Source organism: Maylandia zebra, linkage group LG6 (genome assembly GCF_041146795.1).
Source record: "Maylandia zebra isolate NMK-2024a linkage group LG6, Mzebra_GT3a, whole genome shotgun sequence".
NCBI classification, from domain to species: Eukaryota; Metazoa; Chordata; class Actinopteri; order Cichliformes; family Cichlidae; genus Maylandia; species Maylandia zebra.
In genome coordinates this window covers 21,313,824-21,335,844 of record NC_135172.1, presented here as the reverse complement: position 1 = coordinate 21,335,844, position 22,021 = coordinate 21,313,824, and the positions used below count along the sequence as shown (strand labels likewise).

The window sequence follows — 22,021 nt, the reverse complement described above, 5'->3', positions numbered from 1 at the left end:
AGCCAACTTAAATGATGGGGATGCTGCAGCCTGCATCCTAAGGCTTGATGGATGCAGGGGAAAAGAAGAAATCACTGATGGTTCACGCTCTGTCACTTCTCCCCTGCTTAGAAAAAAAAATGCCATCTTGCAAGTGCGATATATAAAGCACGACTGCAATAATTTTTCATCATTAAAAATTAATCTAGAAGAATTTTTCCACTGAGATTTTCAATCCATTTAACATTCACCACAAATTCAGCACATCCACACATGCAAGGATTTCTTCTCATGCACCCATCTGGCCTCTCAGCATCCTTTCAGTTTAATCAAATGGAACAAAGCAAATGCAGAAAAATGTTTATTATACAACCCCCCCTCCAATTCCAACCTTAAAAACTGAAAAGAATAATTTATAGGCACAGTTTTAAAAGGGGCAATAAAATTAATAAGCAGAATGAGCCGGAGTGTGTGAAGATCACATCTTGAAAACGAAATAAAAGACTGCATCCTTTCATCCAGGCAGAATTTTAAAAATTGTGAATATTAAGGAAATTCACAATATTGCTGGCAAACAGGTTTTAAGCCATGTGTGCTAAATGGATTCATGTGCTGGTGTTTAAGCTGCTGTGGGTGTACCACTGCCAGCACAGCCACCGAGCCCTGCTTGTCACAGGCAGCTTCGCAAGGCCCTAGTTCTCACATCTCATACAATATCTTTTGCATTTAGCTCAATCTGCAATTTCATTCATTTAAAGAAAAACATAACAGTAACAGAACATTACAATTTAGGCCTGCATTTGTTACAGTTAATAGACTGCTGAGTGTTTGCCTGTGACATCTTTGTTTTTTTCTAGTTTAAGGAATCAGAGCCATATCAGTGGCACAGCTCAAGTTACATTTTCAATTAAAAGGAAAATAAAATGGAAATTGTGAATTAATAATGATAATAAACAATAAAGCTCTAATAATGATTTGTCTATAAAACTAAGCAAAGGGAGAGGAGGCGTTTTTGCTCACAAGACATTCAGGTAAACTAAAGCTGAGTAAAAAACTAGATTATTAATTAGAGGGGATCAACTTTTGTTTTAAAGGCTCCTGCGGGCTTTTTAGTTGTATTTTTATTAACCTTCCCTCTATGCTGGGGAGCTCTCAGAGGATGCCCACCACCACATCAGTGAACCCACAGCAGTTACTCACGTCGTGGCTGTTGGGGCTGCTTTCCGACTCGTTGACCAGAGATGACTTGATGTCTGCCAGGTCCCCTTCCTCTTCCGAGTGGCTCAGCTCGGCGAAGATCTGCTCCTTCTGCGGGTCCCCCTCGTCTTTGAACGGGATCATTTCATCTGTGGCGCAAAGCTCCGGGTCTCCGCCGCCTGATAACTGGGGCATTTTTTCACAAAGTGTTTCGCTTCCCCGAGAAAACCGAAGACAACAACGCGTGCCACCACTGCCCCGAAACTACACAGAAATAGAGAGGGGGAAAGATGAAAAAGGAAAAATAAAAAAAACTCCCACCGAAACGGAGTGGGGACCGTTGCCTTCCCCCCCTCCACCTCCTCCCCTGTGTCACACCGGAGAGTCACCCGGAGAGGAAGCGGCGTGCGAGCACACTGCCGGTGTGTTTTTACTGAAGCAACAGGAGGCGCGAGGCTGCTGCCGGCGTCCTTTTGTTGTTGTTTTTTCACTTCTTTTCTGTTCTTTTTCCGTCGCGAGAGTTTAACTAAGCTTGAAACTCACACACTAAAAAAAAGTGAGATGCAAAGCGGTCGGAATGAGAAGTCCAGTGCACGCCTCAATGTCATGAGGAAAACATAAAAAGGGGGAACAAACCACGAGTTAAAATCTCATCACCATCTTTTTTTCTCCCCTCTCGCTTTCTTTCTTTTTTTCTGTTTGAAGTCAGCACGCGACGACCGCCGCGTTCCCGTAAAAACGACTCAACGTGAAAAAGTACATTTAGAAAAGTGAGAGAAGATATTTCCTCGGTGGTCCCGGAGACGAAGCTGCGAGCGTCCTTCAGTGTGCGTGTGGAGAGGTTGGAGGGAGGGGGGAAGTAAGACGAGGAAAAGGGAAAAGAAATTAAGTGATGGATGTGTAAATGGAAGAAAACGCAGTTGTTGTTGGGGTTTTTTAAAACAAGCAAATACTTGGGCGACAAGCAACGCAGCGAGACGCCGTGATGCTTAAAAATACATCCTCGAAGCTGCTCGTCGGAGGAGGGATAAAAGCAAAAAGAAGAAGAAAATCACAGAAAACAATCAAAAAAAGAAGGCAAGAGTGGAAAAACGCGTGGACCCGACTTCCCACTGCTCCCGCACCGCTTCCACAGCGTAATGTAACCAGTGTGTGTATGTGTGTGTTGGTAATGTAGCCGTGCTCCCTCCTCCTCCTCCTTTTTCTCTCTTCAGTCACTGGGAGGAAAGAGAGATGAAAGGGAAGCCGAGACTCTGATTGACACCGCACCGATTGACACTCCTCCTGAGAGAGAGATTTATACACAGCTCACAACAAATGGGCAGACAGGAGGGGAGGAAAAGGAGAATGAGCGGAGAGGCTGGAACTTGCTGTGGATGTGATGGGTTAAAATAATGAGGAGACATAAAAAATGATAATTGAAATATAGAGGGGAAAATATTGGACAAGCTTAAGCCCGTTTTGTTGGTGCTGCGTGTGATTTAATCAATCTGCAAGAAGTGGCAATGGCCTGTTTTGGAAACAGAAACAAAAAAAATGATAAGCTGAAGGAAGTTTAGAAGAAGAAAAACACACAACGTATTCTCCAAGTGTTGGAAAAAATATTACACACACATACACATACACACACGTATGTATGTATCAGGTGTATGTCTATACGGGGACATAGGCCTGTTATTTATTCAGCTTCCTTTAAACTACCTTGCGGTATATCGTGGGCATATTTGTGGCTACATGGTGCTTTCCATGTTTTCTACTTACATCAAACAAATAAGAACGTATTCAGAAGGTGTCTTCGCTCCCCAAAATGGACAGATTAAAAGAAAATGTGATATTGTACTCACAGGTTACCTGCCTATATTTAAAGTCCCTTTTTCATATTAATTCATTATTAGCACATGAGCAATGAAATTAACAAAAATATAGAAAACAGTTTAAAGGCCAGCCATTGGTCTGTTTGCTACTTTTACCACTGAAAAAACCCGTGAATATCAAGCCGCAGACGAGCGGATAAATATTTATAAGAAAAAAAAGAGTACTTTAATGCCGATGTATTTAATGAGAAAATACAGTTGTTGCTTTGTTGTTTTAAGAAAAAAGAAAGTAAACAAAACAGGCAGTGGAAGTGGCTGAGTTTCTGCATCTGTCTGAGCACTAAGAGATTGCGTGAGAATCAAAGTTGGGATGGGGAGGCAGATCTTTATAAAGCGCGGAGGTGGGGTTAGCGGGGCGGAGCCGCGGCTGCCTTTGATCTTGCGGCGGCTGGCTCTTTCATCCCCGACTCCCCCCCACACCGCGCTTCCACCGCCACCTCCCTCCCTCTCTCCCTTCCTCCCTCTTCCACCCCTCCCCTCCTCCCCCTCCTGCACTCCCTCGCCTTTGTATGACTAAATTTGGTCTGAGTGTGGAGTCGGGCCAACATTTCCACGTGTGCGTTCATCCCAGCTGAGAGAGAGAGAGAGAGCGAGGGGGTTCTCTTCCGGGTAAGGAGACAGCGAGGAAAAAAAAAAGATCAAAGGCTTTTGGGTTTTGGAAGCCGAGTGTGGATTCAAAAGAGCCGAGACTGGCTGCATTCCAGAGTATAGCGGAAAGCGCGCTGCTGCTGCTGTCGCCGCACGCGCGCCGCGCGTACGCACACACATTCACGCACAAGTCGGCTACGCACGACCGCAGCAGACGCACACTAACACGCGCACAAAAACAGCAGTGAAAAAGAGAGTTAATTAGAAAGATTTCACACAGGCAGACAAGAACAAGCAAAGCTTTCATTTAAAAGACCCTTTAACAGTATTTTTTCTTGTTTCCAGCCAAAAACTGTGATAGCCTACAAGGTAGGGGAAAAAAAGAAATCTTCTCCTCTCGGTAGGAACTGTCGGTTCTACTTCATTACATTGTTAATTTAATTATCCGGCACTATTTTTTTTCCTGGCGCGATCTCAAATGATGCTACAGCACCACCACCACCACCCTAAAGCCATGCTAACAGAAGCAACCTAACCGTTTTTACACTTGTATAAATATATTTTTCTTTTTTTCTCTCCTGCATGTGTTCTGCATTTACCTTGGATATGGTTTTAAATGATAAAATTGGTAGAAAGGGAACAATCTGGGAAGAGGAGGGGGCGACTTTTGGTTGCATTAAGGCCTATTAAGATACTAAAAAAGAGAGTACAGGCCTGCAGGGCCTCTGAAGTGGAAAGATCCCACAGTGCTAAAAAAAAAAAAAAAAAGGAAACAGATTAAATATAACTCACAAGCATAAATGACTCATGTTTATTCTTTGGTTTTTGGTTTATTGGCATTCAAATACGTGGTAAAATGCAACATATAAACCTTAATCCTAATGCTCTGTTTTCAGCATCAGTGAGACACAGTAGGCCCCAGTTTAACGGTCTAAAAACACACTCAACAGATTCATACTTTATGTTTCCCATTTGATTACAATTATATACAAACATGATTTAAACTGATTGCAGTGTGGATTTAATGCACACTTTGGTGCCAGTGCCAGATGAAAGACTGGCAGGGAGACAGTTCTTCACAGCAAAACTCTTCCCAAAGAATAAATGAATTTTTGTATATTAATATGTGATTATACCCTATGCAATGTATAAAATGCATAAAACAAACAATTATATAAAACCATAACAATGCTTTATTTTTTTTAAAATCAAAAGGTGGCTTGCAAAGGGTAATTTTGACCTTCTTAAACTAAATATGCAAATAAACAGAGACAATCAGCAATAGATCAAAGAGTTTTACAGAGATAATTTCTTAACTTTTATTTCTAAAATGATTTTTGCATATACAGCACAGCATCTGTGGAACCCTTATCAGCAAGCAGATAAATCAGCAACAAAGCAGTCCAGACCAAGAAGATATTTACTATGATTGAAGATAAATTAACACTAATAAGAAAAACTAATAATATCTGCACAATTGAATCACAAAAATAAAACAGATTTTTCCATCATGACAGATTGAAATTTTTTTTCAATAAAATTATGAAACATAGTGGATCAGTGACAGAAGTAGTTATGGAAACATAAAAACATTTATCAGTAAAACAATTGAATGCCAACTATCAAATACCTGTGTATACTTTTATGTTATATTGTTATTGCAAATGTTTCATATTTCATAATGCTACATATTAGTTTGGTTTGGCCTCAGCTGAATTGTGTTTCCAGCTGGGTTTGGGTTTTTATTGTTTATTGTAATTTAATATTCTGGTCTTGGAAAGAAAGCTAGTTTGTGAGAACCATGAGTGAGGGAGAGATCCATTATTAAATACCCACTGTTACATGATGAGAGACCACTACAGGAAGTCCATCTTCCTGATTAACAACCCTGAGAGGTGAGGTTATTTGTTCACTAGGTGACACACACACACACACACACACACACACACACACACACACACACACACACACACACACACACACACACCAAACACATAACATACAGCTTTTGTTTGCTGTGTAATAATTCTAGTTTGGGACTTGATGACAAGGCAACCAGCGACAGCCTCTCTAATGAACTGCTGTCAGAACCACCTAACACACCTTCCCTTGACATGAAACTGCATTATATATTCCAGCTTGGCTCTATGCATCACGGCCCTCGTTGTTAAAACAAGCAGGACAGTTGAAGTGGGAAGAAAAGAGAGAGAGAGAAGGAAGAAGGGGAGGAAAAAACAGAGCTACATTAGCATTTCTCTCCTAATGAGTTCATAAGAGTGACCCCTCTGGATCTCACATGAAAAGGAAGATTTCCTGCTGCGTTGTGACCTGAATTCAGTTGTCTCTCACTTTAGATACTCCATTTTGCATGTTATATAAAAGGAGAAATATATCTATATACACGGCATAATTCATCACCAGCGGATTCTGATTTCTTTTCTCCCTCCTTTAAGACTGGTAGTCTATCTCAAGGAAGAAATAAATATTTTAATGGTCTGCACATTGTGGTAAGACCCAAAGTGTTGATGAATTTAATAATGCATATTTAGCTTATTTTGTTTTATATGATGTTTTTCCTCCTCTTGTAAAGTTGGGACAGGATCTCGGTTTCGCATACAGTATGAATTGTGTCAAACAAAATGCTCTTTGTTGGAACAACATTCAGTCAAGGTCCTCTTTAGATCTATTATTGTCTCATCTTTTATCTGTTCTATTTTCATTGCGATGCATAACACTTCAAACAAAAATTACCCTAATTATCTCTTGTTCCCACACTGTGCTGTGTATGTGTGCTGCGTCTGTGTGTGTGAAATCAGCCTAGTCGGTGTTATCATTTGTCCTTATCAGTTACTTAAATGACTTGCCGGGTGATTTCAATGCTGAAATCATTACTCTGCCTTCTATTCCACCTGCTAGTCATACATAACAACTTCCTTCATGTAAAAAAAAATTACAGCCCTTACACTCGCAGCCACCTTCAAGAAAACGACAGGAAACAAACATTAAATTATGATGAAAAGGCTTGCAATTAAAGCCGAGAAAAGACACCATTTATCAAACGTGCAAATCAAACCTGGGGGAGGTCCGGGTTGAGTGATTATTGGTTCAGCCCTTTGATTGGTGGAAGATGAGTCAACTTCTTGAAGGGAAGGAAAGTGTCTTGGGGGTAAGGTGAAGGAAGCGAGAGGCAGGCCTGTGATCTGTTGATTTATGGCAATGTTGTCAGAAGTTTGTCTCAGACAAACTGTCATTAAAATGAAATTATCTCCTTGATGGAAAGGAAGGGGAATTTGTCAGGTTATGTAGATGTATTTAGTTTTGAAGCTTCAATTTTAGAACTGTGGCTGTTGCCGTCTTAGTTGTTTGTTTTGAGGTTTTTTGTTTGTTTTGTTTGATCGGGGGGCCAGCAGGGTGTTAGGTTTATTTCTATGGCCACAAAAAGATTTACGGTTGTGTTTTTTTTTCCTTTTTTCTGTGAGAAAAAGCATATTTGAGCATATTTGGATATGTGTTATTAGCTATATACTGTGTGGATTCATTGCAAAGATACAAGTACTGGCTACATTTTATTTTAAAAAAATAAAAGTGAAATTGTAGACTTGCTAAAACACAAAATTCTTAGGTAGGGTTTCAATGAATGAAATAACTGAGGTGAAGCCGAGCAGAGAGCTTGTCATGAGTAGGGAAGCTCACACACTTCCGGGGAAGTCTCAAGTGGCAATTTGAGGAACTGCCGGCTTCTTATTTTTAGCCCTGAAAGATGCGGCTTAAAGTGTCCAAAATGTTCGCATGCTAACATTTGTTACTCTAAGTGCTATAGCCGAAACATAACACTGACGTGATAAAGGCTAAAAATGATACAATGCATTATTTCTGCCTTTACTGCCTCTTACTAATTACCAATGCACAGACTTTCCTATTGTCTTACTGGCAGAGATAAAAACTGATTCACACCAACTGGCATGTGACTCCACCCTCCCATACTTACCAGTCAGTGATGCTGACAGAAGCACTGAGCACAACTTCTCAGAGAAAGGAACAGTTTAGGGATCACCTTTCCTCTGGGACTTGACTCACATTCTCCGAGCTTCAAAAAAGCAGAGAGCTTGCGTGCCGCCATGAATCACTGGACAACACTGAACAAACATGCACATGCACAGACAGAATCTCTATTTTGTCTCTGGCAGTCCTCACTGACGCAGCACACGGCATGTGCACATAATGCAGCGAGACTCAAAGGTGCTACCTCACTGCAGCCAAGAGAGTAATCCTCTGGGGCATATAACATAACAGGCAGTCTTTCTTCTCTCTGTGTGCACATGCAGCCCTGTTGCGCTATCGCACCCGAGGGCTAATTTACAGGTTAACATTTGGCTGACCCATGTGTCTTGAAGAAAACCGTTGGGTGAGGGTTTTTACCTGCACACTTCACCCAGCTGGGAATGCCACCTTCTCTCCAATGAACTCTGTTTGCAGGAATCTTTAGAAATCTGCTTAGCTTGCCTGTTGGCACCCGCAGCTTTTGTTTAACTTGGTATGTGCAGAATGAATCAGATATGCCACTATACGATTTTGGATCTTTTTATAAGAAAATCAGCTTTTTTTCTAAGTGAAGGTTTCCTTCAGTTACACTCTGTGAAAGGGAAAGGTCTAGACTGCTGTAATTGATCAGGTTGTAGAGGCATGAGAAAATCCCCCCTTTTTTTCTGCATGTCCAGAGGTTGGTCGAGCATCACCACCAGCTGTCCTGCACTATGTGCTGCTGTGTTGTGCTGCATTCTTTGTGTCCAAAGGGGAAGTGGTCCACTCCTCAGCACACACAGATACTCCCTTCACCCCGCCGTGTGTTATTGGAGAAAGCAATGAGCATTGCTTCAAGGCCTGCTGTGTCTGGGTCAAGGGTCAGAGCTGACCTGCTAAGAGGTCACAGGGCCCCTATCCAGTCTGTAATCAAGCACGCAGCACACCTCGCTGACCCCACGCCTCGGTGTGTGTCCATCGCCCAGCCTCAGAGCATCTCGGCTGCCTGAGATCAAACAGAGCAGCAGTACCTCTGGCCCTGTGTTATCAGCCTGGGTGTCTCATCACATCAACACGCAGGGCTAAACAGTAAACACTGTCTCTCTGGTTTGCCTCACTGTGTGTGTGTGTGTGTTTGTGTGTGTGTCCAAGCTGGTGTACATGTTAGTATAGAAGCTCGACCACATGTGATGGTTATCTAAAGCAGCAGGTTTGGTTAAGCTTAAGATTTTTTTTTTTTAACTAATTCTGGCTTACATTTTAAACTTAAAAAAAAGATTTGGATCTTTCTCATTTCATTCAAATACTCAGAGAAACCTAAACGTGTTAAAACAAAAACAGCAGTAAAAGCATGCAATGATTGATTTTTGCCACTTGGGGCACTAGAACAAACTTTACAAGCTAGAGGTAAAAGGGTTTCCCTTATCAAGTAAATACAGGGCCAGTATTGCAGATACAAATACAGATATCAATACTTATGTGTGGGGGGGGGGGGGGGGGGGGGGGGAGCAGTGTGTCATGCTTTATTAGATGACTCATCATTAATTTGCCAAAACTATCAATATTTGGATTGGTTCAACCACCTCTACTATACATTTCTCTTCTAGCCATTGACATGTTTTGTGAGTATTCCTACTTGTCAGCTCAGCTTAGTAGCAAAAAAAAGCTTAAAAACAGCCTAAAAGTTGCATTAGAGTGAAATGCTCTACCAACAGGGTAAAGGTCATACATCTAAGTGTATAAATCTTTAAACCAAAATAAAGCTTTTCGAGGGTTAAAGGTGGATGTCATGGAACGGCTGTGTGCAGGCAGGAATGGTGACCCAAAATGCAGACTCACAGAAACAAAACGTGAAGTCAAAAGTGTAACAAAACTAGGACTACAAAATAAGCTTGCACAGACAGCCCACACAGCAAGACGAGGGTAGATCACAACACAGACACAGAGAAACACAGGACTTAAATACACAGAGGGAACAATCAGGGAATGGGTTACAGGAGGGAAACACAGCTGGGGCAAATCAGGCCTAACGAGACAAAGGAAGCAAAACCAGACGCATTTACATGAGACACGGACTTTCAAAGTAAAACAGGAAACATAACACAGACTGAACTTACAGACACAGACTCACAGACAGACACTACAACAGAGGGAACAGAGACGTGGGACCAGGGCAGACACTGACCGGACACGGGGATATAGCAGACAGGGGAGACAGCAACAAAGGATTACAGACAGAAAACAGAAAGCACAAATCTGACAAAGAAACCAAAAGACTAGAAATGATAAATAAAGGCAAAAATCAAAAAATCAAATCAGGCACCCCAACAGTGGACCGGCAAGAGTGTGGGGTCCCAGCAAACACTTTGGTGTTGTATAATTATCAGCTAACTGTTTTGTTTTTTTCTCACTATTTTCAGTGTCTAGTTGTGGTTGACAAATAGATAAAATGGAAGTTGAAATGAGAGATTGCTGACTGCTCTTGAGTGTTAGTTGATGATCTTTTTAGATTTTGTAGAAAGAGCAGATTTTTTTCATTTTATCGATTAAAATAAAGTGAAATAAACAAAACATTCCTAATTGAGAGAAGAACATAAAAAAACAAACTCCACAACTCAAGCTCCTAATATGCAACCCACTGTATGTATTCTGTTGATGGCTTTAGCTATATAGTTTAAATTTTATTTGCTTTTGATGTTTATGTAAAGCATTGAGTTGTCTTGTAAATTAAATGTGCTATATAAACAAACCTGTCTTGCCCGAATGTCTCATCTTCTGCTCTGGGTCCCATTTCTCATAATAAGAAAACTGGCTACAGTTATTCCGTGTGTATACATCAGATTTTGCTTCTTTTTTTTTTGCCATCGCTTGCTTTGAGATAACAAAACTGTTTCAACCATATTTTCTTGGTTTTGACCTTATTACTTTTTCCCACTGATGAGTCAAATCCAAATGTCAGTTCAACCTACTAATTCTGCAAGCTAAAGCATTTTGACTGTACAGAATTATACTGCCGGCGAACATATGATTAACATTAAGAGCTTACAAGACATAAAGTTCAAAAACACTCCTCAGTTGTCACAAAACCTGTGTTTTTGTTAGCATTTCAGACTTTAGCTGAATATTGTGAGGCCAACCATTATCATTACCAGCTTTCATGAATTTTAGAGTCCATGTCTGTCCTAGACCTGAAAAGATAAATCTCATGTAATCGGCTCAAAAAAGCCTAAAATACTGACTTTAATTAATTTGATTACGTGTACATTTTGGCTACATCAGTACGATGTAAAACATAACATTTTATAGAATCTGGTCAAATGAAATTAACTTGACTGCCATTCAGATTATATGAAGTATATTTTCATTAATCATTATCTTTTTCAATATTTCAGTTGCATTTTATTCAAAATCATTGATTCATGTTTATGAAGGCCAAGAATCTTGTTCTTTTGAGTACATGAGCAAATCCCTTCACCGTATCCTCAGCTAGTTAATAATATTTCTGGCCGCCCTTGGTAACATTCACCAGCGTTTCAGTCCTTTTTTTCCCTTTGGTGCTCACTGATCTGGCCATAAACTGAAGCAGTGAGCTCAGAAGAAACTACAAAGCATGTATGAGTTGTGCAGTAACAGTCATCGGGTTGTGTACACATAGTTTAAGCCATTCGGTCTTGTAGTTTTTCTTGTTTGAAGGGTAAATAAAGGAAGCGTGTCACATATAGGCTATGTTTAACCTGTGTGTTATGTGTAACTTGCAGTGTACAGTGCAAGAGTTAAACAAGCATGTGGATTCACGAGCATTAGTTTACCTGTGAGGGGGGGTTTTGTCCATCATTATGGCTTTGACAGGAGACATCTCATAGCGTTATGAGATGATGTCAATCTCCTTATATTAAATCATTTTTAACACATCTTTTTTAAAGGTTCTTTATCATATAAATTCAAAACACTTTAAACTTTGGATTGTTTATGGATGCTCCAAGTAGCACATTTATGACTTATCTGGGTTGACTTCAGTTTCAGTTTACATCATCTGTGGGCAAAGGTTAGGCATTTCAGCAATCAGATGAAAGATCACAATGAGTGTAAGGGCCCACAGCTGAAGGGGGCCTGTGGAAACAAGCTATGCAAGCAATAGTTAACCAGATTGGTAGCTGATTTCCTGTGTGCAGTAGACTACACCATCAGGATATTAACTGTTAACACCACCGGGGTGTGATACCTAGTCGTGCTGATTGATTTCTCCTTGTCTCACAAAGGAACAGTCCATAATTCCCAGGAGTTGTTACTAGAGAGGAAAACATTTCCAGACGCAGGCACATGCTGCCAATTTGACAGGTTTAGCTGGGCACCTTGGCTCTGCTCCTTTGTTGTGTTTAGAAAGCATTAGGTGAGTGAGTATGGTTTTTTTTTTCTTTCTTTTTATAAATAGGCTGTTAGACTCTTTCAGAGTGGGGAAATAACTCGTTTTCTTTTCTTTGTTTAAGGACTTCCCCCCCACACATTTCCCAACACGAAGAAATTATTGCAAATGAGTCATTTCTTCTTGGCAGGCCTCAGGCTAGGAGGGGAAAAAAAGAATAGCTGTAATCTTGAGAAGACAAATGTGATTTACTTAGCCTGTCACCACTTTTAATTACCTTTGATAAAAAGCTGTGATTATAGATTTTGGAATCTAAAAAGTACATTTTTGGAAATTGTATTGTCTTCTACGAGGCACAGAAGCTATTTTCTTCACTTGCATGTAGAAAAGTTCTGTGTGGAAATTGCACACGCGTCGGAAAAGATTTTGGAAAATGTGCATTGAGGTTTATGTTTATGTCCATGCATGACTTCATGTGTTGGTAAATGAGTGTGTTATTGTTCTTGCCAGTCTGTGAGGGAAGATCAAAGGCAGGCCTTGTCTCTCAGTAACTGGCCTTCGTTTGTGCACTGACTCTAAACTGAAAATGTCATATTTTCCCCTCCCTGGTTCTCTGAGCCACAACATGTGGTTGCAGGTAATATTTCTGAAGTTCAATACATCCATATGCGCTTATCCTCAGATGAAGCATCTACTATTAATCTGCAGCTTGTTTTGTCTTGTTGCTAATTTTATTGCGGCTTAAATATGAGGCCAAGAGAGCGTTTGAACTCTTGGCCTCAGTCTCACCCAAATTGTGGCCCAATTTGAGCCAAGTTCGAAACAGTAAAAATCCCAAAGGATGTATAGTAAAGTGGCTGTGCCAGACTCCTTCTTGCCCTGCCATCTGCTTCATAAAGTCTAGTCACGAAAAGGCCTTTGAGAGTAAGATTTAGTGCCACCACACCTTAAAGACATTTCACAAAGTAAAGCTTAGCCAAAATGTTCTGTAAACATTTGAAAGATGTTTCCAGATTTCCTTGCATGTAATTAAAATGTATCAGGAAGGTATTTATTTCAGCAGCTCTGGCTGATTTTTTTTTTCCAGTGTTTCCACCACTGCTAATGCCATTTGCCTTCTTCTGATTCCCGGCTTTGACTTGAAATGATTCTCATAAACAAGATTGTCTCTTGTGCATTTCTGTTTTCGTCTTCATCCAGTTCCACCCCCTGCCTAAATGTTTGAAAACACCGGCCCCGCTAGGGTCACCGTTTCAGATACGAAGACAAAGAGGATGAAGCATGTGAGCGAGAAAGCCCACATAATGATTTAGGAGAGATAATCCTCTGACGACGACACTCCCAATGTGTGAAAGAAATCCCTCCCATTTCACATAAAACATGTGAATGTATTTCCTCTCTCTAGACTGCCACTAGTCCAGGTTCAGACTTAAAAGGCATTCCCAACCCCTGAATTGAGCCCTTGGGCCCAATTTTTATATTGTTCCTTGCTTTATTCCAACACATTGAAAGGCAATTCTCATGTTATGAGAATTCCCCAGTTTAAAGATAAAATAATTGATATGGAAAAATCCAATTCCTCCCACTCCTACCTACAAGGAATTTTAGCCAACATAAGATGATATGATTAATTATGAAATGCTCTCATTTTTATCAGTAATGGCAAAAAAGTCACTTCGTGTACAGTGCCATGAAAAAATGTTTTCCCTCTTCTTGATTTCTTTTTTCTTCTCTACTCTTTTAGACTTTGACTAGGCCACTCGAAAAGCTTCTGTTTTTGTTTGGGGGTTTTTTCTGAGCCATTCGGACTTGCTGGTGTGTTTCAGATCATGGTCCTGCTGCACAACTCAAGTTCTGTTGAGCTTCAGGGCATGATTTTGTGGTAGTGAACAGAATTCATGGTTCTATCAATTACAGTAAGTCGTCACTGTCCCGAAGCAGCAAAGCAGCCCAAGACCCTCACACTGCCACCACCATGTTAGATGCTGGTATGATGTTCCTTTTCTGAAACCCAGATGTACGGGACACAAACCTTACAAAACGCTTAAAGTTTGTCTCATCAGTCCACAGAGGATTTCCCCCAAAAATTAGTCTTTGTAACCTTTTACAGACTGACAGATATCAATGAGTTTGTTTCTCAGCTGTTTCTTTGGATTGCAGCCTGATGTGTTGCTCTTTGAGATCTTTTAACCTGCTTCACTTTTGCAGACAGGTTCCATTTAAATAATTACTTCAGCAGATCTGGCAGTAATCAGGCCTGAGTGTGGCTAATGAAAATGTACTCTGCTTTCTGAAAAATGCGGTTATTCACAGTTAACTAATTTCACTTATTTCGGTTGAATTAACAAGAGCCAGGTAGGTTCATTTAAAACTTTGTCTAAGAGTAAAATTTGTTTGATGATCTGAAACATGCAAGCGTGACAAATATGCAAAAAGCTAAGAAATCAGGAAGCAGGCAAATACTTTTCCTGTGTGTGCTGTCCAGGTTTGTGTAGAAACATATGTATTTTTATCCTGCCTCAGTCACATCTCCTTGAAACCAAAATGGTGCTTGTCCTGGTATTTAATGGGATACAACAGTTGATTATTTACTTTCTAGTCAAGAGTTAGATGGAAAAAATCAAATGAACTCTGAAGACTTTCCATTAGATGCAAAGCAGAGCCTCTCCAAAAGTAGCACAGCACGTAGCCCGAATAAAAAGGCATTTTGTGGGTGTGTTTGGTTGGGGTTTTTTTACACTGCTTTTTATATGCGTTAAACAAAGGAGATATAATGTAGTAAATATTTAGGTTTAGATACTACATGCAACATCCTGATATTTAGACATAGCCAGCCGACCTTAAGCGAAGGCAGACATCTCAAACATGGACCAATTGAGGGTTCAAGCCAGTCGGTTCAAAAACTGCAAAGAAGAATGGTGTCTTTTTTAAAAAACTTTTTTACTGTCCAGGAATCACTTTATAAAAGTGATTGTCTGAACCTCTAATCCCATACTGACAGATACATTACTCATGGCCTACCTTACCAACTTGAAGCAGGATCTTTAAAATAAGCAGCTGCGCCATCGTGTTTCCAAGATTTCAAACCTATCTTGAGATCGCTGACCTGAGTGTTGTTGTTGTTGACCCTCAATCAGAATCAGAATCAGAATCAGAATACTTTATTGATCCCTGGGGGAAATTATTTTTTGTTACAGTGCTCCATTTTAAACCAACATTAAGACAAGACAGACAATACGCTAACTAAGAATAGTACAATATATACATATATATACATACATACATACATACAAAAGCTCAGTGTGGACCTACATGACCAAACACCTAAGAGAAGTGAAACATTTTAATGAGTCCCTGAAAGAGAGAAAGCGAAAGGCTTTCATGCAACCAGCCAAACTGCATGAATGGAGACATTATTAGTTTTAGTCTGCAGCCAACACTATGTATAACTGGACAGTGCTGGCAACCCAGCATGAGTGTTGGAGCAGTGAATATGTGTTTTAGGCACCCTGAGTGCTGCTTGGCTTCGGTGAATTAGCAAATCTGGCCAGATGCTCAGCGTGATCTGTCATAGGGGATCGGGCTGGATCACAGTGGGTGAAAACGAAATGAATCTCGCTCCAGTACAACATCGCACAAGTGTTTCTTCTCAATGATTCAAGAAATGCTTAAATAAGAAGAACAAACCAAAGGAAACTATGTGTATTGCGGTTGTTTTATGATGTGAGAATGATGGGTGGGGAATCCTTTGTTCTTTCAAAATGTAATGATTTTTCTGAAAAAAAAAAATTCTGCCGTCATCAAGACCAGTAGTGAAATTCTCCTGGAAAGTCCAATTAAAATATACAGTTTTGATGTATAATTAAAATTGCTTAATATATAATATAACCTTAAAATTAAGCATTATAATTTTATGAGGCCCAAGTTTAATCCTCTAGCATTCAAAATCAAGATTTCTTTTTTAAAAGGAATGAAACACAAAGCCTTTGAATGTTTTTGATTTTGCGTGTTCATACTACGTGATCTGCTGTGATGATTTACATCATGCCGTAAACATTAAGACTGAAAAGCGATCAGATGTTTATAGGTACATCTGGTAAGAATAAACCATTTAGAAACAAAAGGGATTTATTCAGAATATAAGCAATTATGAAAAGACAAGGGGAAAAAACAAAGGCCCTCTACCTACACTTACTATTTAGAGGAGATGACACTGCTTTAGCATACATTACACATGCTTATTATCTTCCCTAATCACGCTTTTTGTGCGCCTTATTGCGGTGTTGCTTAAGACGGAGAGAGCAGGGGGCTCTTTTGTGTCAGAGCTAATGATGTCCCTTTGTGATAAGGCTGGGTGTGAGGGTTGAGGACACTGGTATAGACTCCGAAGAGTTGTTGTATGAGTCTTAGTGTGACTGGCAGCTGCAGTAATCCGCCCTTTGTGTCTTCAGCAGGGCCCCACTGAGCTCCCCTGACAGGGACCGATGTAGCCAGCTCCACCAGACAGCCCAGATGGGCTGAGTGACACAGGAGGAAAAGGAGAAGGAGGGTGGGGTGCTGAAAGCATCGAGATAGCGAGGCAGAGAGAATAAGAAAGTCCAAAAAAAGGAGAGGGAAGGAAAGGAGAGAAAGGACAAAATTAGGGTCAAAGAAAATCTAAAGCAGAGGGAGTCAGTTCCTGAGAGCTTTGTGACAGCTCTCTTCCTGCTAGGACAGGATAGGCTCAGTGGCTTTGGATCAGGGCTTGGTTTGTTTGCCCAAAATGTGTTTTTTGTTCCTTTATGGTCACCCTGAAGCATGCCAATGTAATCCTTCTGATTGGTGGAGGCATTCTGGGTAAGCACAATTAAAATCCACTGTCGCACACTATTAGAGCAATGTGCACACTCTCGGCCTCTCTTACTGTCACAGACAAGTGTTTATTTACACTCAGTGGCCTGTCATAACATCTGACAGGGCCAAAAGTTTTTCTGTAGCTACTTGTGGTTTGTATTTGTCTCATCTCATTAGTATCAGTGATGTGCCGCGTGGGTTTCCTCGATGACTGCATGACTAAATGAAGAACTGCATAGTAAGCTCCGGTAATACTTTTCACGTCTGCCGTGACCACATCCTGTCTCACAGCGTCATAAGAGATCACTGATTGAGTTTTGCTTCGCTCTTGGCATAATGGAGTGGGGTTTAAAGTTCTGAGAGTACCATCAAAATCTGCCATGATTTCACGCAAACCTGGAAATATTCACAAAGTCTGAGTATTTAAAAACAGAAACATGTAAAATGAAGAAGCAACATTTAAGTATCTCCTTAGGGAAAAATGTTACATTCAAACAAAAGGTCAGATCTTCTTGTTCAAGTCAAACAACTTGCAGCCATTGTTCTTCTGTTGTAACTCTGGCTATGCCTCAAGTTTCCAGCAGACCATTGCAGATCTATATCAGTGTGAAACATGGTGGTGGGAATATTACTTATATTATTATATTATAACTATAACTCTACCAAACTGACTGTTTCCTCACCAACATGATGTACTTCATAGATATGGCATGCCTCTGATTTGCATCTTGGTGGAGAAGAATTCATACTGCGACTTTACACAAATCTACCTGAAGACTGAGGCTACGTCCACACTAGCCCAGATAAATTTGAAAACGTTCACACTAGCGTTTTCAGTCGTTTTCACAGAGTTGTGCATCCACACTGAAACAGCCAAAAACGCTTACGTTCCAGTACCGCACATGCGTGAAACGCAAGAAGATTCGACCTGCCTCATTGCTGCCTGCCGTTTATTTACCTTCCGGCTCTCTGAAAACAAAATGTCGAGGAAAAGCACCGAGTTTTTTAAATGGACTAACAATGAGGTGCAGTTGTTGCAAAGTACAAAGTTGCAAAAGTGAGTGAGAATTAAAGAATTTGAAGAAAAGCTATCTGGAGCGTGTACAAACTGATATTAATCTTTAATAGGGCTGTCAAAATTGAGCGCAACCAAAACAATTTCTCTATAATGCCCTCCGCTATCTTGGTTTGATTGGTCACATGACTGCATCACATGACTAAAGTGTGTCATCGTTTTCGAAAAGTCTCCGGGTTCGCTGTCCAAACCGCGAATGTATCCGTTTTGGAGAGTGTTTTCAAAACGTTGCATTTTCCTTGACCGAAAACGCCGTCTCAGGCTACGTCCACACGTACACGGGTATTTTTGAAAACGAAGATTTTCCGTTTTCGTTTATAAAAAAATCCCGTCCACACATAAAAGCCAAAAACGAAGGAAAACGCTGCTAGGAACATGCCAAAGCAACAGGTGGCGCTATATACCTAACCGTGCAGAAATGTTGGCCAATCAGAAGTCTAGAAACCTGGGTGGGAAAGCGTAAACAAAGATGGCACATAGAAGCAGAACTGAGTCGTATGTGTGGAGGGATGGTAACTGTGTGTATATATGTAAGCATTTAAACACTGCAGAGAGTAAAATTAACAGTATTTTGTCTAAGTCCGCCATTGTAGAAATTCATTTCACCGAAACAATAACGTGGCGCACAGTGTGACGTCAAAAAATGCGCACACCTTTGACACTGGCAAAGTGAAATAGGTTAAAACATCTCAAAAAACAGCACATCGTGGCAACACCATTTCTAAGGCTTTGGGACTCCAGCGAATCACGAGGAGACCACTACCCACAAATGGAGGAAACTTTGAACAGTGGTGAACCTTCTCAGAAGCGGCCGGCCTACCAAATTTACTCCAACAGTGAGCACATTGACAATGCATCCAAGAGGTCACAAAAAACCCCAGAACAACATGTAAAGAACTGCAGGCCTCACTTCAGTTAAGGTCAGCCAACGAGAATGAGAATTAACAAAGACGGCCCTGATGGGAGAGTTCCAAGAAGAAGAAAAAATCGTCTGACTAAAAAGAACAAAAAGGCTTACTACAGTTACCAAGGCTTGTGATTAATTTGGTCACTTGCAGATTTTTATCTGAATGGGTGCCAATTTGTCTGCCATCACTTGCCAACTACTTCCACGTGTTGTGAAACTTGGAAAAAGTGCAACGCACATAGGAAAGGGCGACTGTTTACCTTCAAGGTAAAAGTGGTGCCTTTTTGAAATGTGTTGGTTGCAGTCGTAGGGCACCACTTTTTCTTTGAAGGTGAACAGTCTCCATTTCTAATAAAGAAAGTGTGGAAATTGGCCAGTTTGGAAACTGGCAGAAAGTGATTGCACACAAGTCAGCGTCTTCTATGCAAACTATACAAACTATAGGTGCGTGTGGCTACCTGCTAGTGGCCAAAGCAGTCACAGGGAAGTTTTTGGTGCAACACCATCTTTACCTTTGATTTCACCCTAGTGACAGCCAGCAACCACTTTCTAAATGGTTGGTAACATATTTTTCAAGCAACCCATGGTTACCAAGGAGGTTACTGACCAATCTCTAGACACGTGTGACTGATGGGAAAGAAGCAAAAGCATTTGCAGTATAGGGATGTTCCATAAACCAAGTGAGTAATGCTGTGTTCTCAAAGTGTATTAATTATTTTAAAAGCTCATATATTTAGTTGTTTGTTACCACTGTGACAGCTACCATTGCGGGCGATCGTGGCTCAACAGTTGGCAGTTCGTCTTGTAATCAGAAGGTTGCCGGTTTGAGCCCCGGCTCCGACAGTCTCGGTCCTTGTGTCCTTGGGCAAGACACTTCACCCGTTGCTTACTGGTGGTGGTCAGAGGGCCCGGTGGCGCCAGTGTCCGGCACCTCTGTCAGTGCGCCCCAGGGCAGCTGTGGCTACAATGTAGCTTGCCATTACCAGTGTGTGAATGAATGGGTGAATGACTGAATGTAGTGCAAAGCACTTTGGGGTCCTTAGGGACTGAATAAACCGCTATACAAATACAGGCCATTTACCATATTGGTAACACAGTCTAGTTTCACCGTGTAGTATCAGTCACTTGTACTTTATATGTGCACTTGAATCAAATAGGAGTTGCTTGCAGCATCTGTCTGTTAAAATTTCCCATGAGGCTGTTTTCTAAGTGGTGTAAATATGCTGGTCAGTTAGCAACAAAGTAAAAACCAAGCCCAAATAAAGCTCCCGGTGGAAACACAATTTCCTAAAGGCTTAAGCGTCAACCCATACCCAAAGTCCTGCACCGTGATATTATCTGCTCTTACTGCAACCAAGATGACAGGTCTTTGATTTTAGCGTGAATGAGCTCTTCACTTGAGACATCAAACAGAACATAAAGCAATGGGGATTTGAGAGTGATAGAAACCCCATTGATCTTCCGCTTTCTTCTTAATTTATATTTAACCATTGGCTTGGCACCAAAAAAGATTGTGTTTATGGCCTCCTAAAATCCATCATTAATTTCTTAGTACTAAACCCAGGCCAAACAATGTCATAAATAATGTTAATCGCACATGAAACTGCATGATTTCACCGTCAACATTTCTTCAAACAGCACTGTATTTACCCCTGCTCCCGCAACAAGCTGTTGAGCCTTAAAGTCTTGCAAGTACACTGCATGTAGGAGAAGTAAGTGTCTGCATTGAATTGCATGAGCTTAAAATGGGAACTTGCTCAGATGCGTTTGGAAACTAATTGGTAGACAGAAAAACAGCAAACAGCTCTGGTGCAGGGAGCCGGGTCAAAGTAAATTCACACAACACAAACTCTGTTAAATAATATAGACTGCATATTCAGACGAGATGGTGTGTGTATGTGTGCGCGCGCACAATGGTAGTGGTAAATGAATTCATTAATTAAACAGTCTAGTCAAACAGAATTTTTCCTCAGACAGGAGGAAGAACGTGACTTTGAACTAAGTAAAGCCTCAAAAACTGTTGGCAGTATTTGGCTTTTTTTTCTCTCTGACTAAAAAAGGGTAGAACATGATTTGTTTATTTTAAAAATATATTATAATTTTCTTTAATTGAATATGCAAAGTGGCTAATAACATAGAACACAACAACAAACTTTGTTGCTCACTTTTTTAGGAGCTGGACAACTTTGAAGTACATTTCATTTTTATGAACTTGATAATATGCCCTCTCTCCCCCTGAAGTCTGGAGATCGAGCCCTCGTGGTTTCACCTGGATAAAAGTTTGTGATCACGGGTGATTGAGCCGACACGATGTCACTCTTCTCATGCTAAACTCATTTATTCTCTCACTTCTTTATATCTGTTTTGAAGCATTTCACTTTGTCAAAGCTTTTGAGGGTGTTTTGGATTTATTTATAGATTTTTTAAAAGAAATCCTATGTATTTGATGTATTTTATGATGCTGTCTTTACCTTCTCTGAAAACCACATCCTTTGGCCTTTCTTTCATGCTGCCTGTATTTTAGTTTGAACCCTATCTCGGGTGCCGACAAATGACAATTCGACATACTAACCTATTGTTTGCAGCATGAAGCAAAGAGAGGCTTATAGCTATGCTTTAGTTCTTTCTGTCTTTTAAAAATGATTTAAATACAATTATTTCTATCCCGTTTTTATGGCCTTTTAACCAAACCATTAAAAACAGCTCCAAACACTTTAAATGTGGTCAGATGGCAAGCTAGTTTATTATGAGGATGCTTCCACTTTTAGACTCTTGCCCTTGCACTCTAATGTATTTTGTGCATGTGTGTGTGTGTGTGTGTGTGTGTGTGTGTGTGTGTGTGTGTGTGTGTGTGTGTGTGTGTGTGTGTGTGTGTGTGTGCCTCTGTGCCTGTGCGAGATGTCAGATGTGTTAAATGAAGGGCAGCGAGTGAACCAAATCTGATGCGCCTGCTCTATAGATTTCCCAGTTTGGGAGCGGATTAGAAGTTGGAGAGCTGCACATCCACCCTTCTATCTCTGTCTAATTGGCATGTCATAATTGTAAGTCCACAAAGCCCTGTGATGTCTGGACATCGAATGTGTAAAACCAGGTGTCTTTACATCCCACTCTCTCCCAGTGATGAAATGTGCTGTTTGAGGCCTGCAATTTTAGTAGCTCTGGAAACCGAAAAACCTCAGATCAGG

At 40.7% G+C, this 22,021-nt stretch overlaps 1 protein-coding gene across 6 annotated transcripts in view; it reads right to left on the bottom strand.

Annotated features, from left to right (window-relative positions):
• Positions 1–2,410, bottom strand: part of lef1 (lymphoid enhancer-binding factor 1) — a 42,909-nt gene extending 40,499 nt beyond the window's left edge. For 2 of the 6 annotated variants that reach the window (XM_004549411.5, XM_004549412.5), the window contains exon 1: positions 1,180–2,410. In XM_004549411.5, the coding sequence (XP_004549468.1) occupies positions 1,180–1,371 (192 nt within the window). In that variant the 5' untranslated portion in view covers positions 1,372–2,410. The remainder of the gene's footprint in view (positions 1–1,179) is intronic. The other 4 variants (XM_004549414.2, XM_004549415.2, XM_004549410.5 and 1 more) reach the window with 3 other exon arrangements.
• Between the last annotated feature and the right edge of the window lie 19,611 nt (positions 2,411–22,021).